At 41.3% G+C, this 13,478-nt stretch overlaps 1 protein-coding gene and 1 long non-coding RNA gene across 2 annotated transcripts in view; one reads left to right on the forward strand and one right to left on the reverse strand.

Annotated features, from left to right (window-relative positions):
- Positions 1–1,770, reverse strand: part of LOC109322093 — a 7,890-nt gene extending 6,120 nt beyond the window's left edge. Inside the window, exon 1 of the long non-coding RNA XR_002104308.1 lies at positions 1,687–1,770. This is a non-coding gene — a long non-coding RNA (uncharacterized LOC109322093). The remainder of the gene's footprint in view (positions 1–1,686) is intronic.
- The window catches only part of UNC5C (unc-5 netrin receptor C), a 415,055-nt gene that overhangs the window by 314,848 nt on the left and 86,729 nt on the right, over positions 1–13,478 (forward strand). Inside the window, exon 5 of the mRNA XM_019552942.1 lies at positions 11,866–12,046. Within this exon, the coding sequence (XP_019408487.1) occupies positions 11,866–12,046 (181 nt within the window). The remainder of the gene's footprint in view (positions 1–11,865; positions 12,047–13,478) is intronic.

Genomic DNA, 13,478 nt, shown 5'->3' on the forward strand with positions numbered 1-13,478 from the left:
AGGTGGCTGGAAAAGATCATGTAGATTTGAACATGTATGGAAGTACATCTCTCTCTCTTTCTTTCAGTATCACATTCCAACACAGACTATTTTTCAGTTCCCTGGCTTTCCCAGTGTCTAGAGATTGGGCGCTTTAGTAGGGCTTTGTTGGCGCTTTTATGTAATAGCTGACTGAATCAGCTATTAACTAGAAGCACCAAAAAGCCCCGCTGAAGCACCTAATCTATACAGACACTGCAGAGCTGAGTTGAAGTAATGCACTGCTGCTTCTGGTAGAGCGCATTTTTTTTCCTCCACATCTGTCAATGGCTCTATAGTACCTTTCTGGATCTTGCACTTTGTGCTCAAGCCAAGGTGGGGAATTATGGTACTTCATATTCTAACACTGAAATTCCCAAGCTATAGTCCATGGAGTAGTCATTAGCAGCTGGTGGTGAGCTTGCTGGTTATATTGTACTGTGTCCTCTTTTTTTGCAGCGGGTGCTAGGCCTGCCTAGGAGGTGTTTTATATTGAAAAAGAACTTTTTTAAATGGTGGTATACAAGGAAGAGAATTCAACATGGCTGCCACCATTAGGTGGCTGCAACATAGCTCGGGCAAGGAATAAATACTACCCTCAGGGATCAAATGTAGATGTCATCCTTCCTGTGAAATTAGAAAAATCAATCTCATGTGTCGCTCTGGAGGACAAACTCTTCTGGAGCATGGACAGGACCGTGTTCATACAGCATCTACAGCATGGACAGATTTCACTGCCTTCACAATCTGTCTAAAGCAGTTCTGAAGAAACCAATTCTTTGAGTTTAATAGTAGCACAGTCTCCATACTCATTTGAAGACTTACCTTTCTACTGAAAATGCCAAAACACATGCCTAACAGATTATAGTTATGGACACCATTCTCCACTAGGAAATGGACAGAAGTAACTGATATATTTCATATAGGCCACCTGGTAACCACCAGACAGTTATTATTTTTGGTCAGTCCTGTCATGATCCAACAATCTAATGGTATCCCATTACCTGAGCCTTCTAGTCCATCTTCAGTCATGAGGTTTTAATAAAGGTTCACCTCCAAGTGGTATAAAAAAACACAAGGGTGTAACATCCTCAGACAGCTAGCATTTGTATAGCTTTCACAACACACTCGGCATAGATTTTAGCACTCAAGCAGTGAGCTGGACATATGTGCAATTAAGGAAGTGTTTCCACAGCATGAAGACAAATTCCCCTTATTGGCAGCAGAAACAAAAGTAACAAAAACTGAGCAAACTGTCACTGTGGTTTGTGTTGCCCTTAGAATGTGGGTTTTTAAACCTAGTGCCCCAAGAATTGATGCAACACCCGGTTGATCAATAGCAGAAAGGCTTTAATAACAGTACCACAAGCAAGCTATAAAACTAAGTGAGAGAAAAAGACTTCTTCCCAATAAAATGAGCTACTCCACAAAGTCCTAGTACATATTTAGCTGCAGTAGTGTTTTCTCACCAGTGCAAGCAGAGGAAGCTGGTTCAGCCTTGCAGCCTTCACCAAACAGGATCCCTTGCTGTTTAAGCTGAGTTCAATGTTGCAGAGATCTTTCTCCTGGAGTGTACACCTTACTGGCAAATTTGCTCAGTTCTTATACTGTTTAACTGTATAGCTTCAAAGTATTTTTCCTTGATAGTTGGCCGATTAGAGCCCAAACAAAACAGGGAGGAAAAGGGTGACTATCATATTACAATTGTTAAATTGCCTGGCTCTTGTTTTTGGATTTCTCCAGGTATGAAGACTTGTGATTTTCATAGCTTAGCAATTAATTGTGATGGGCTTTGAGTGGTCAAACAGGATACCTAGAGGCATTGGTTAGTGGACCTATTTTTGGGTATTCATTTACCACTGGGGTAAATTTGCAACAGCTTGTAATGGTGATGGTCTATTTACAAAACACCAGACATACATGGAATGATTTGAGACATTTGTAATACCTTAGACATTGAATGCCTGTTTTGAGAAATGTGAGCAAGGTGCACTTGTCACCTACAAGGCATCTTTCGTGCACCTTTTACAGGTTTTTCTTAGTTGCTAGTTCAATTGAAATGCATATGTCGTTTACTTGCCTTCACTGGCTCAGCCTTTTTTTTTGGCTTTCTTACATATACACGTGATGAGTGTGTCAGGTCTCTGTTAACAATTTTCTTGATTTGACACAATCTAGCACAGAGAATAAAACCAGTTGAGGTTGCTCTATTTTGTATGGCCCCAGCTGCCACCTTGCATTTTTGTGCAAGATGCACTGCATTTCAACTTGGTCATAAAGATTTTATGTGTAGGCCTGGCCAAGCTGTTACTGTTTTCACCATCATCAGTTTCCACTTGCTGTTTCATTCCCAGTGTGTGTTTAGTAATCCCTCATAGCTATAGTTTCAACCTTGCTGGAGGCTAGCTTTTTTTTTTAAGAAAAGACATAGAAATTCATTTCCAGCCACTAGCATGCAAAGGACAGAGCACCCCACTTCTTGAACACTTGCAAGAAAGACTGCATTTGAAACTAAATGCAAACAAATCATATAACATGCAAAAAAGCATGCCATTCAGAAGGTACCAGAGGTTTTCTTACTCTTATTTGGGCATCTAGTATGACACTTCTGTACATTCCAATTATTGTAGTAATTTGTAGCTATTGTAGCACTTTCTCAGAAGACCTGTTCAATAGGTGTGTGCCAAGCTGTGATGAAAATAAGCACTGGAAAACATACAAGTGTATCAGGGCAGGTAATTAGGAGAACAGTGCAACTTTAATCAATGAGTGATGTCATGGAATGTGAGCCCTATGCTAGCAAAGAAATTAGACAGTTATGGTTAATCCTGATAGTGCTAAGAAGCCAAAGTTCAAATGTTGCCAAATCCTCAGGTGCTTTCTCAGTTGTGTCTCAAGGAAATCTCTGCCCAGTACATATATTTAGGGCAAAAAATACTATCCCCTGACCAGCTGTCCCTAGAGAAGTCACCACAAGGAGCAATTCTACACTGGCAGAAGAAGAGTATCTTGATGTCCTGGATGCCCCATGTCCCAACTTCTACCAGTTTCTAAACAAGTCAAAAATTGCTTGCAAAGGGATTTATGCATCTCAATAATTCTCGTAGCTTGACATGGCTCAGTTTGCATCAGTAATTGGTTCCTATAATAGCTTTCCCATTTCTATAATCACTTGTTTGATTAATGTACTCTCCATTCAGTCTGTGCTAAAATCTTGTCCTGCCTTGTATGCTTTCATTTCTGTGCATTGCATTATTTTACGTTGCTGCTGAAAACATCTTATGGTGACATAGACCAGATTAGGACTTGTAGAAATAGCCATTGTGATGATTTTGGGTTTTTCTTTCTTGCTGATAGTCTCACATTTCATGTTGGGTGGCATGTGGCAGGTTCCCTCTGTTAATTAGAACAAATATGCCAATTATGTTAATGTATCTCCTGATACCAATCAGTGAATAATTAGAAACAACACATCTGTCTCTCACTAGGGAGTAGAATGAGAAAGAAGAAGCTGCAAGGTGCATTGCTCTAAATTACTTCAACATCAGATTGTGCGTTTCTTCAGCCAATCACTGTGATAGCACAGTCTCATGACAGGCTTGCAAATGCTTTAGCAATGCAATACACATGGAGACAGTGCAATCGGCAGAATTCATGTGGCTCAGTGCTTTGCCAATTGAATCCATAGAACATAAGGAAATTTGACCAAAATCAGGTCATCCCATTATATCCTCTTCATCATACCTATCTTTTCAGCATTAACTATTATTAACATTTGATACTATAGTGGCACATACCAGCCTCAAACTGTGCATGGTCTTATTTTGTTAGGCATCATATAAACACATAGTAAATAATGCCAGAAAACTTACGAGCTCAAACAGCCTTGTGAATTTCATATTTATGTTGCTCTGTGTGGATGATACGTAAGAATAACTAGTTATATATCATTTAAAATTTTTCATCACTGTCATTTCCATGAGGGAAAATCTGTTTATGATGGTTATGTCTCAAATCAAAAAATTTCTAGTCTGCTGGACATGGATGCCAGAGTGTGTGTGTTTGTAATTTGTGGTGTTAGAGGCATATCCTTATTTACTAAAATAAAAATAGCCAGATATTTGTTTAATACTTTTTGTGACACCCAGTAAATATATTTTATCAGTATAGCTACAGACAAATGTCCACATTGGAAATATGGTTCATAAGAATAAACCTGGAGAAACAAAATTGTTTTCTATACATTGTAGGTTAACAATCTAATGCTGAGGAAAGATTGACCTATTGGAATAGCATGATTAAAACAAAATATTTCAGTAACTTTTATAACAATAATATACATACTTGCTGTCACCCATATATTACACTGTCTTAAATCTACTCTGTTCTCTTATCTTGCATATTTGACACAAGCTCAATTGCTGCTTACATGAGAAAATAACTTGTGCTTTCATCAATTCTGTTTACCTCTGATAAAAAAGAAAAAATAGTGGCCTAATTTTCAGAGGTGCTGAGTACTAAAGTCAGTGGCAGCTGCAGCTGCTCAGCAACTCCGGAAAAAATTAGGCCATTAGTAACTAAAAATGTGTGCTAACAAAACCTCATTTAAGTTTATAATATGTTTTTAATTAGTTAACGTTTGTACAAGAGTTTGAAGAAAACACAAGAAGGGCTAATTATCATTGCAACAGTGTGCATTTTCCCTTTTATATTACTTATTTTTGCTGTTTGCTAAAGTGTGCAAGTCAAAAATATCCATCTTCTAGCCAAACATCTTCAGCTCATTTTCTACACACTGATGTAATTGTGATGTCACAAACAGTGGATTATAGCAAGCTTGTCTAATTGGCAGCCTATGAGCTGCACGCAACACAAAAAAAGGCTAGAAGTTGGTGTGGCTGATGGAGCTGCTGCATTGGGGCAGCTCTAGAACCCAGGGGGTGAATCCAAGCTTATTCTTGCACCCTCTTACCTATTGCCAAGTTTGGGGACTTTGGTTGCCACTGGTGACTGAAATTGGCAGCGGGGGGAAGGAGAATGGGTGATGGTAGCTTCTCCCCCTGGATTCCAAAACTGAACCAATGTTGCGACTCTGGCAGCTGCACCAACCCCTGCCACCCCACTACTGGAGGTGGGTCTTCTGGCCAGTGAGAAGCCCTGTGGTCTGGACCTGAAGTCAAGAGTAGTTTCATTCTCACGTTTTTTAAATGCAGCCCACAGAAAGAAGTGCTGTAGGTTTAAAAAAGGGATTACTTTCTTTAGCATCAGTAGCGTTTTCTAGAATCTCAGCTATGCAATCTTTTATTGTACCACAGGGAAAACAAATATTAAAAAGCAGAAAGAATGCTGTCTGCATGAGCCCCAGAGGTTAAACTGAGGTCTAAAATGAAGAGGATGAAGAAACAAGTTTCTGGCTTGTTTCTTAGTCTGGATGCATGCAGCCTTGACCTCTGGGTAATGCAGGAAATAAACATTGCCATTGACTGAATGGGAAACTGTCCATCTTGATTATACCTAATTTCTATTAGGACTCATTTTGGCTGAGCACTACTCAAGAAAGAAAGGAGGGGAAAATAATTTTAGGCTTCTTGCCAGGGAAACACAGATTATTGACTAAAAGCTTATGTCTTCCCTGGCAAATAAAATATAAATCCTGCTGTGATAGAAGCACAGTTTCCAAAGTTTTATGTCTCTTTCTCTCTATACTCTTTTCCATGTGTCCAGCACTTTTGGCATCACCCAAGTTTTAAATCATCAATAGCTATAAAAACATAAATACCTACGTATATGTGCAAGTTTACACGATGTGCTGTGAAAGATGGGCAAGTCCTCAACAGGATGGTGACTTTGTACTAGTGGATGTTTCCTTGGAAACAGATGGACAAAAGATGGCCAAACTTTCATACCACTAAGTTTGCCAAGGATCGCTAGCCTAATGTAGCCAACATCTGCGGCCTATGATGGTATTGCAGCTGGGGAGCTAAAACTCTTCAGTGCTTACTGTATTTATTTCAATCTAAGATGACTTGGAGTTTAATACAACCCCTCAATAATTAGATGTTATACATGGAAAATTATAAATCTGTTATAATCCTCCATGTATAGAATCTAATTATTGGAGGGTTGACTTAAACTTGTCATCAAACACAGGAGAGGCAGGTAGCCTGACCCTCGCACCTTGCTTCCCTGCCCCTTGATCCTTTCATGCCTGAGCCCCTGCCACCTGTCCCCCACCTGCGCTGCCACTTGCCGCCCCTGAGCCCTGCTGCCTGATCCCCTATTCCTACTCCTTCCCCATCATCCACCTGAGCAACAAGTGCTGCTGTTCCATCCATCCCCAAATGTGCTGCTGTGGCATCCCTGAATATGCACTGTTGCCTGATTCCCTACATGTGCTGCTGCTGCTGACCCTGCACTGTTACCCAATCCCTACCTGACCCCCAACCTCCATTGACACCTGATCTTCTGTCCAGTCACTCAGCCATGTTGTTGCCCATCCCTCACCCAATCCTTCACCTGATCACTGACTGATTCTGCTGCCCACCCACCTCATCCTCCACCATTCAGTCCCTGACACATGCTGCCACCCATTCTCAGTCTGATTTTCCTCAGAATCCTCCACCAAATCCCTGACCTGCACTCCACCAAATCCCAGACCCTAGCCCTGACCCCAGCCCACACTCATAATATTGCTGCTGATTCCATGGATTTAAGTGACAGCTTGAGCTCTGGCCTAGCTGAACTCACGGCCAGAGCAGAGCCAGACTGCTGATAGTCAAATCCATGACAAAATTGTTTTCCCCCTGTTGCCTGAGCCAAAAAACTTATCTTGGATTCAAGTAAATATGGTAATATTAGACTGTTGCAATCATCCTCCTTGTGCTATATACTATCTTGGAACTGGAATAACAAATGATGTTGGAGTCAAGAGCTGTTTCAAGCACAAGAGAATGTATTTACTACACCTTGTGATCCATTTAACCTCCCTGTTCCTAATAAAATAACAATTATATGTTTCAAGGAGTTTATGACCAGCATTGGGTGGGCAGGGGGAGGGGGGGGGGCAGATCTGATAAGTAGATTTTTTTTATTTTGTTTGAACTTTTCCATTACAGTTTTCTTTGGTTAAAAGAAAAATTTGTTTAGTTTTAGTTGGGAAGGGAGGAGACAAATTGCTTCTTCTCATGTTATCACCGTTTTTTTCCCTTTGGAAAAAGGGGAGGAGGGCAGAAATTACAGTGTCAGAGGCCTTTGATACACATTTATTCATAGCACTACAAAGTTCCTGGCATCCTTGGAGTTAGGAGAGATAGTGAAGCACTCTGGGATGCCAGAGGTCTCCTGTAGCACTACATGTACCAGTGCACATTATATATAAAACTACAAAATGTAGCACTGCAAAGAAGTTATTGTTTGAAGCATTACAAGTAATTCGAATGTGTGGACATGCCTTTTTGAGGGCACTGTAAAGGTGTTTATAGTGCTACAAAAGTAATATGTCCAAGACCAGAGAATGTTTTATTCATACAGGGTATGTCTACATGTGCAAATGCTGCGGGATGGGTTTACTGTAGAATAACTTAAACCCACCCTGGGCAGGTGTCTACATGTGCAGGGATGTGGGATTTGATTTGCTACTCCTGGAAGGGCCCCCCCTTGTCTGCCCAGCTTGGCAACTGGTCTGGAAGTCACCCAGGGTCCCAGCACCCTCCTGCGATCCCAGCACCCTGCCCCTTACCGGCGGCTCTTTCCAAGCCTCCCGCCAAAATGGGACAGCCACCTCCAGGCCGTATAAGTAGACTTCCTCATGCAGCCCAGGGCTGTTTGAGAACAGTCCCGGTCAGGGCCAGGCCCCAACCAGCTTTAGGCTGAGTGGGAAATTCTCTCCATGCAGGGAGCTCCCAGCCCCCACTCTGAAATTGCAGAGTAGAGGCTGGGAACAGGCTGGGAACTTGTTCTCTGTCCCCATTTTGCAGTTGCAGAGCGGGGGCTGGGAGATCCATGCTTCTGGGGCAGGGGAACCAATAGTGGAACCCACCCCAGCAGCTGGCAGCTATGGGATTGCAGGGAGCAATCTTCAGCCCCGTGCTGCCTGCCTGCCTGACCAGAAACAAATTTGCTCCCAGTCGGCCATCTACATGTGCTGTACTGTGCAGTAATTAGTCCTGAGTAAATTTGCTACTTGTATTTTATAGGTGTGTGTAATGGGCCTATTCAATTTGGATTGAGCCCAAATGAGGGACAGTGATGCGATCTGTTGATTCGGATCACTGTCCCCGATTCAATTCGGCCAAATCCAAATCTGACAAGTCGATGCTGATTTGGCGAATCAGCAATTCAGACACAGGCATAGCTTTGAAAGTTTTTCCTACATACCTTGAGGTATCAGCATGGCTTGTGATCACTGCAGTGCTGGGGCAGATGGAGTGTCCCACAGGAGCACGGGGGGCTCTCCAGCATGCTCAGCAGCAAACCCAGAAGTAGACTAGCGGTACTTCCGGTACACTTCTGGGTCTACCAGGGAGTGCACAGGGCCGCCCCCACCCCCTGCACCCACTTGGCCCAGGGATTGGCTGCAGGGGGACCCTGGGTGACTCCCAGACCCAGTTGCCAAGTTGGGCGGACACGGGGGGGCCCTTCCAGCATGCTCCCGGTGGACCCAGAAGTGCTTCTGGTCCACTTCCAGGTCTGCTAGTGAGTGCACTGGAGAGTCCCCTGTGCTTCTGTGGGACAGTGCATCTGCCCTAGCACCACAGCATTCGGAGTCCCTGCTACCTAGAGGTATGTAGAAAAAAACATTTAAAGCTGTATCTACGTCTGAATCACCAAATCTGTCCGAATCTCTCTGAGTCAATTCGGAGGGTTCCAAATCAATTTGGAGAGATTAAAGGGTACTCTGATTCGAATTGGATTCAGAGATTCAGCCACTGAATTGGGCCAAATCTCCACTGAATTGAATCAGGGACCAAACCTTTGCACAGCTTTATTGTATTCACATGTTGCAAATTTACTCATGATTACAGCAAATTACTGTGCAGTAAGCATCTGCATGTGTAGATAGTGATACTTACTGCACAGTAATTTGCTCTAATTTCAAGTAAACTGTCTCATGTAGATGCGCTCACAGTAAAGCAAGTTTTTAACAAAATTTTCATTTTTCACTTTTAAAATGTTTCAACAAAAATTTGTCAGTTGGTCCAGTCCAGGCAATTCTACTACAAAACATGAATAAGACATTGGAGAACCTTTCCAAAACTGAAGGTAGGATTGTGGATCTGAAGTTCAGCATAGTTTTGAGAAAGTAGTAGTTTGAAGAAGGCCTTGACAAAAAAAATATGCATCTGTTTTAAGAATATGCATTGTTGGAAAAGGAGATTAAAAAGTAAAAGCAGGAGAGGAAATGCAGAGCAGTTTGAAGGGCTGTATTTAAACAGAAGAGGGATTAATGGTTGAAATGTGGATGAACATGTGCAACAGCAGCAGTTAGAACTCGGGAATATTTTTAAAGAAAGAAATTGTTGAGTAGGGACTACATCAGGTGAAATAATCATTTTTGAATGATGAAATGTGTGATCCTTTACATACAAAGCAAAGACATTTGGTGCATGATACATTGTACATGTACAGCCTCAGATGCACTTCTTACTTTTTCTTTTCAACTTAAATAAAAATTACAACAGAAAAACCTGCAGAATTTAAAATGAGTTGTGATCTGATTCAACTTGTTTTAGCCATTTATAGAAATACAAATATATTTTGAATCTCACATTTTTCCTGAGAAATCTGCTGATAGAGGAGAGTGCTCTCTCTCACATACACTCTCATTCATTTATTTTATGGGCTAAAATATGATTATTCATAGTTAAAAACCCTGAGATGCCTGTAGGTAGAACAATATATTTGCCCAAAGAATTATAGCAGCTCTCTAAGTTTCACCCCTCCCTGTGCATTTCACTCTGCTACACATGGTATGGAATATCTTTTGGAAGCATATTTCCTGCCCCTCTTGTAGTATACTCAGGCAACACTGAAAAATTATAGTATGTGTTAGACTTCATGTATGTTTTCCAACCAAGTAAAATGTCTGTTTTTTTCTTGATTATACTGTAAGGCCTGTTTAAGTACTTCCAGTACTCAAGCTAGCTTGTTTAAAGGTGACTCAGGTCCTCAATACTATACAAGAGAGTAGCTAGCCGTGTTAGTCTGAAATTAGGTAGAAGACAATTTTTGACAGAGTGGCACCTTAGAGACTAATTGGTTCAGTGAGGTATAAGCTTTCATATGCAAAAGTCTGCTGCATCAGATGCTACAAACAACGCTGCAATCTTCTACATAGACCCTTAGACTGAGAATGACAAATGATGAACAGCAAACACTCTTGTTTGTATAAGCTGTTCATGTTCGTATATCATCCAGATATTTGTGTGGGGAATGGAGAGTCCCTTAAAATTAACAAAGACAAAAGCCTCATTTGTGCTAATGCCTGCACACGGCAAGCAGAAGCGAACACGAATGTGTTCCATCTGAGCAACCAGTCAGGATTCAGACCAACACACAAATTGGTTTTTTGCAATAGTTGACCACGTTGTGAATTGAGCACTCTAGCTTTCAGCCAAGAAAACCTCCAGTCACCCACTTCACTGCTCACAGTGGTTGGTATGACTCTCTTAAGCCAGCAGAGTTGGGTTTTTTTGTTGGTTTCTAGTCTCATTGATGGTTGGGCAGTTGTTCAAATACCGTTAGAAAAGCAGGGTTTGTCAGAACAAATCAGGCCTGTCTTGGCAGTTAGCACCTTCTAGTTCCAGTGGGTTGATTTTTGTTTTTATTTTTCTTCTTTTCATTAAATCCTGGGCACAAGCTGAAATGACCCAGTGACGTGAAGGTGCTGTTTGATCCATCAACAGCCCCAGCCCCTTCCTCTAGAGCACGCTCAGTTCAAATGAAAACAAGCCACTGAATGTTCAGCCAAGTAATGCTAGGTGGCTCCCAGCAGTCAGCTCTGGGATAATAGGGGATTTCTGTGAGGGGGCAATAAAAGGAACATTGTCTAGATTTAAAAAAAATCCCCATAGCCCAGGGCACCATGCATTAGTAAACAGAAATTCAGAGAAATGGGTAAAATAGCATTTATATTTTCTACACTATTCTTCTGTTCCCAGATAACTTCCCTTATTTTTTTGCAGTCAAGATGAATAAATACATATTACTATCTACTATTACTACTACTAAAAACTCTTATAATTGACTTCACATTTGGGGTCTGTTTGAAAATCTTTAGCATTGCCTATTAGACTAGCACTCAGAAAACCCAAGCAAAATCAGACTCCCATTGTGCTGGGCACTCTCCATATGCAAGATACTTTCCCTACTTCAAACAGAAAAGACACATGTCATAGTTCCTGATAATATAAGTGATTTCCTTCCCCCCCCCCCACCTCACTCACATTCCCTTTCTTAGCTATCCTTTTAAGGAATACATAACATTTACTTTTTGTGTACTGTGTATCAGATCCTGAAAGTCTGCATGAGCTACTTGGTTGCATGCAATAGGAGGCAGTCTTTCAAAATTTTGTATATTTTGAAGGCAGGAAAAGCTGATGATTGTGTGAGGTGAGGGTGGGGTGTGAACAGTGTTCGCTAGAATTGTTACCTTGGCATTTCAGTGCAACGTGGTGCAAGCAGCATAGGCAACACATGCAAATGGAACCTTCCTGGTGTACCTTGAGTTATAACAGTTTCTGGCATGAATAAAATAGTCAGATATTGAACATATGCAAAGCTGAAAGCCTCTGTGGATTGGCATGGGAATGACTCATGACCTTTGTTGTGGCTGTTCAAAACTTTTAGGTGGAGTGGCTGAAAAATGAAGAGGTGATTGATCCTGTTGAAGACCGGAATTTTTACATTACCATTGATCACAACCTAATCATCAAGCAGGCACGTCTTTCTGACACGGCCAATTATACCTGTGTAGCCAAAAATATTGTTGCCAAGAGGAAAAGCACTACTGCTACTGTCATTGTCTATGGTAAGTGAAGTGCAGTCCTGCAGCATATAGATTAAAGTATAGCCTGCACATCAAAGGTAATTTTTGGAGTTCTCAGCCTGCTGCTGCCATCATATTTGATATAGAGGAACCACTTGTAGAGACCAGGAGCCTCTGCTTTAATCAGTGAACAAACTGGCTGTCAGCTGGACGCGGTTTGAACGGCCCTGATGTCCTTATTCCACTCATTGACATATACCCAGTACATATCAGCTACAGCCAGGAGTCAACATTAAAGATACTCAGACTTCCAAGCAGACAATCTCAATTACTTTTTCAGTAAAAGACAATAACAGCACTTAACCATAAAAGGCATATTACTTCACTGGAGAGCTGAAGAGTCTCAGCTCTTCCCTCACAATGGAGAACTAGTTTAAATGGATGCTCAAATGTTCCTATGTTTATATAGATGACCTATTTACAGCATACGAATTAGTTGGATATTTTGTACATCATCAGAACTTCACAGACCAATTTCATCTAGGTTCATATCACATTCTGAACAAAACATTCTAAAAGCTCAATAAAACTCAAAGACATCTTATATGGTCCAGACCCTGCATATGATATGGGCATCAGTAGGGTCCCCATGCTATTGGGTCATTTTGGTCTGCTTCAATGCCCAGCAGCAAGGAGTGTTATAATTGCAGTACCAGATGAATATAAGAGGCATTCTGAGAATATAGTTCACAGATCTTTAATCTAGGTTACAGAAAAACATTCTGGGAAAATAAGACAACAGCTAGCACATTATTCTACATTTGCATATTCTGTACCACCATAAAATAGGCCTCATCAGGAAGACCTCCATGAAGACCTTTATCTGTCTCCCATGAAATTATTTTCCTTGTGATACCTAAAGCAGGGGATACCCAGAAGGAAAGGACTTATTCTGGTGTCTGCCAGCTAACTTTCCTGGTGTTCCTTACAATCAGTTTAATTACAGGATAGAGAAGTGGGGGAAACATGTCTATCATTATCCTAAACATTAATTTCATAGTCAGGGTAGCAGTTATGTTTAATTGTAAGCAGTTGCCTCCCTGAAGTTACAATGAGGGCTTTTAGTTCACTTTGTATAGCAGACTGTCTAAATGGAGTTGAACAGCCATGTTTATGATGCTGAAGAAGGCCATGGCATGCTTACTGTGTGTTCGGACTGTTGTGAATACAGCAATGCACAGACATAGGTAGATTTCAACGTATCTTATCTATCCTGTCCAAGTCATAGGGAGTAGGCCATGCAGTTTAAGATTACAGGCAACAGACCTGTGTTGAGAAGCAGCCATTGGCTTGGAGTTGTGTTGTGACAGTGATAAAATTGAAAAATGTGGGATTAGGAAATTTGTGGAGCTAAAATGGTTTTCAGGAGCCAGACCTTGAGACTATGATATGTACCAGCACCGGCCTTTTTCCA

This window comes from Crocodylus porosus, unplaced genomic scaffold (assembly GCF_001723895.1).
Source record: "Crocodylus porosus isolate Cpor-Errol unplaced genomic scaffold, CroPor_comp1, whole genome shotgun sequence".
Taxonomy (NCBI): domain Eukaryota; kingdom Metazoa; phylum Chordata; order Crocodylia; family Crocodylidae; genus Crocodylus; species Crocodylus porosus.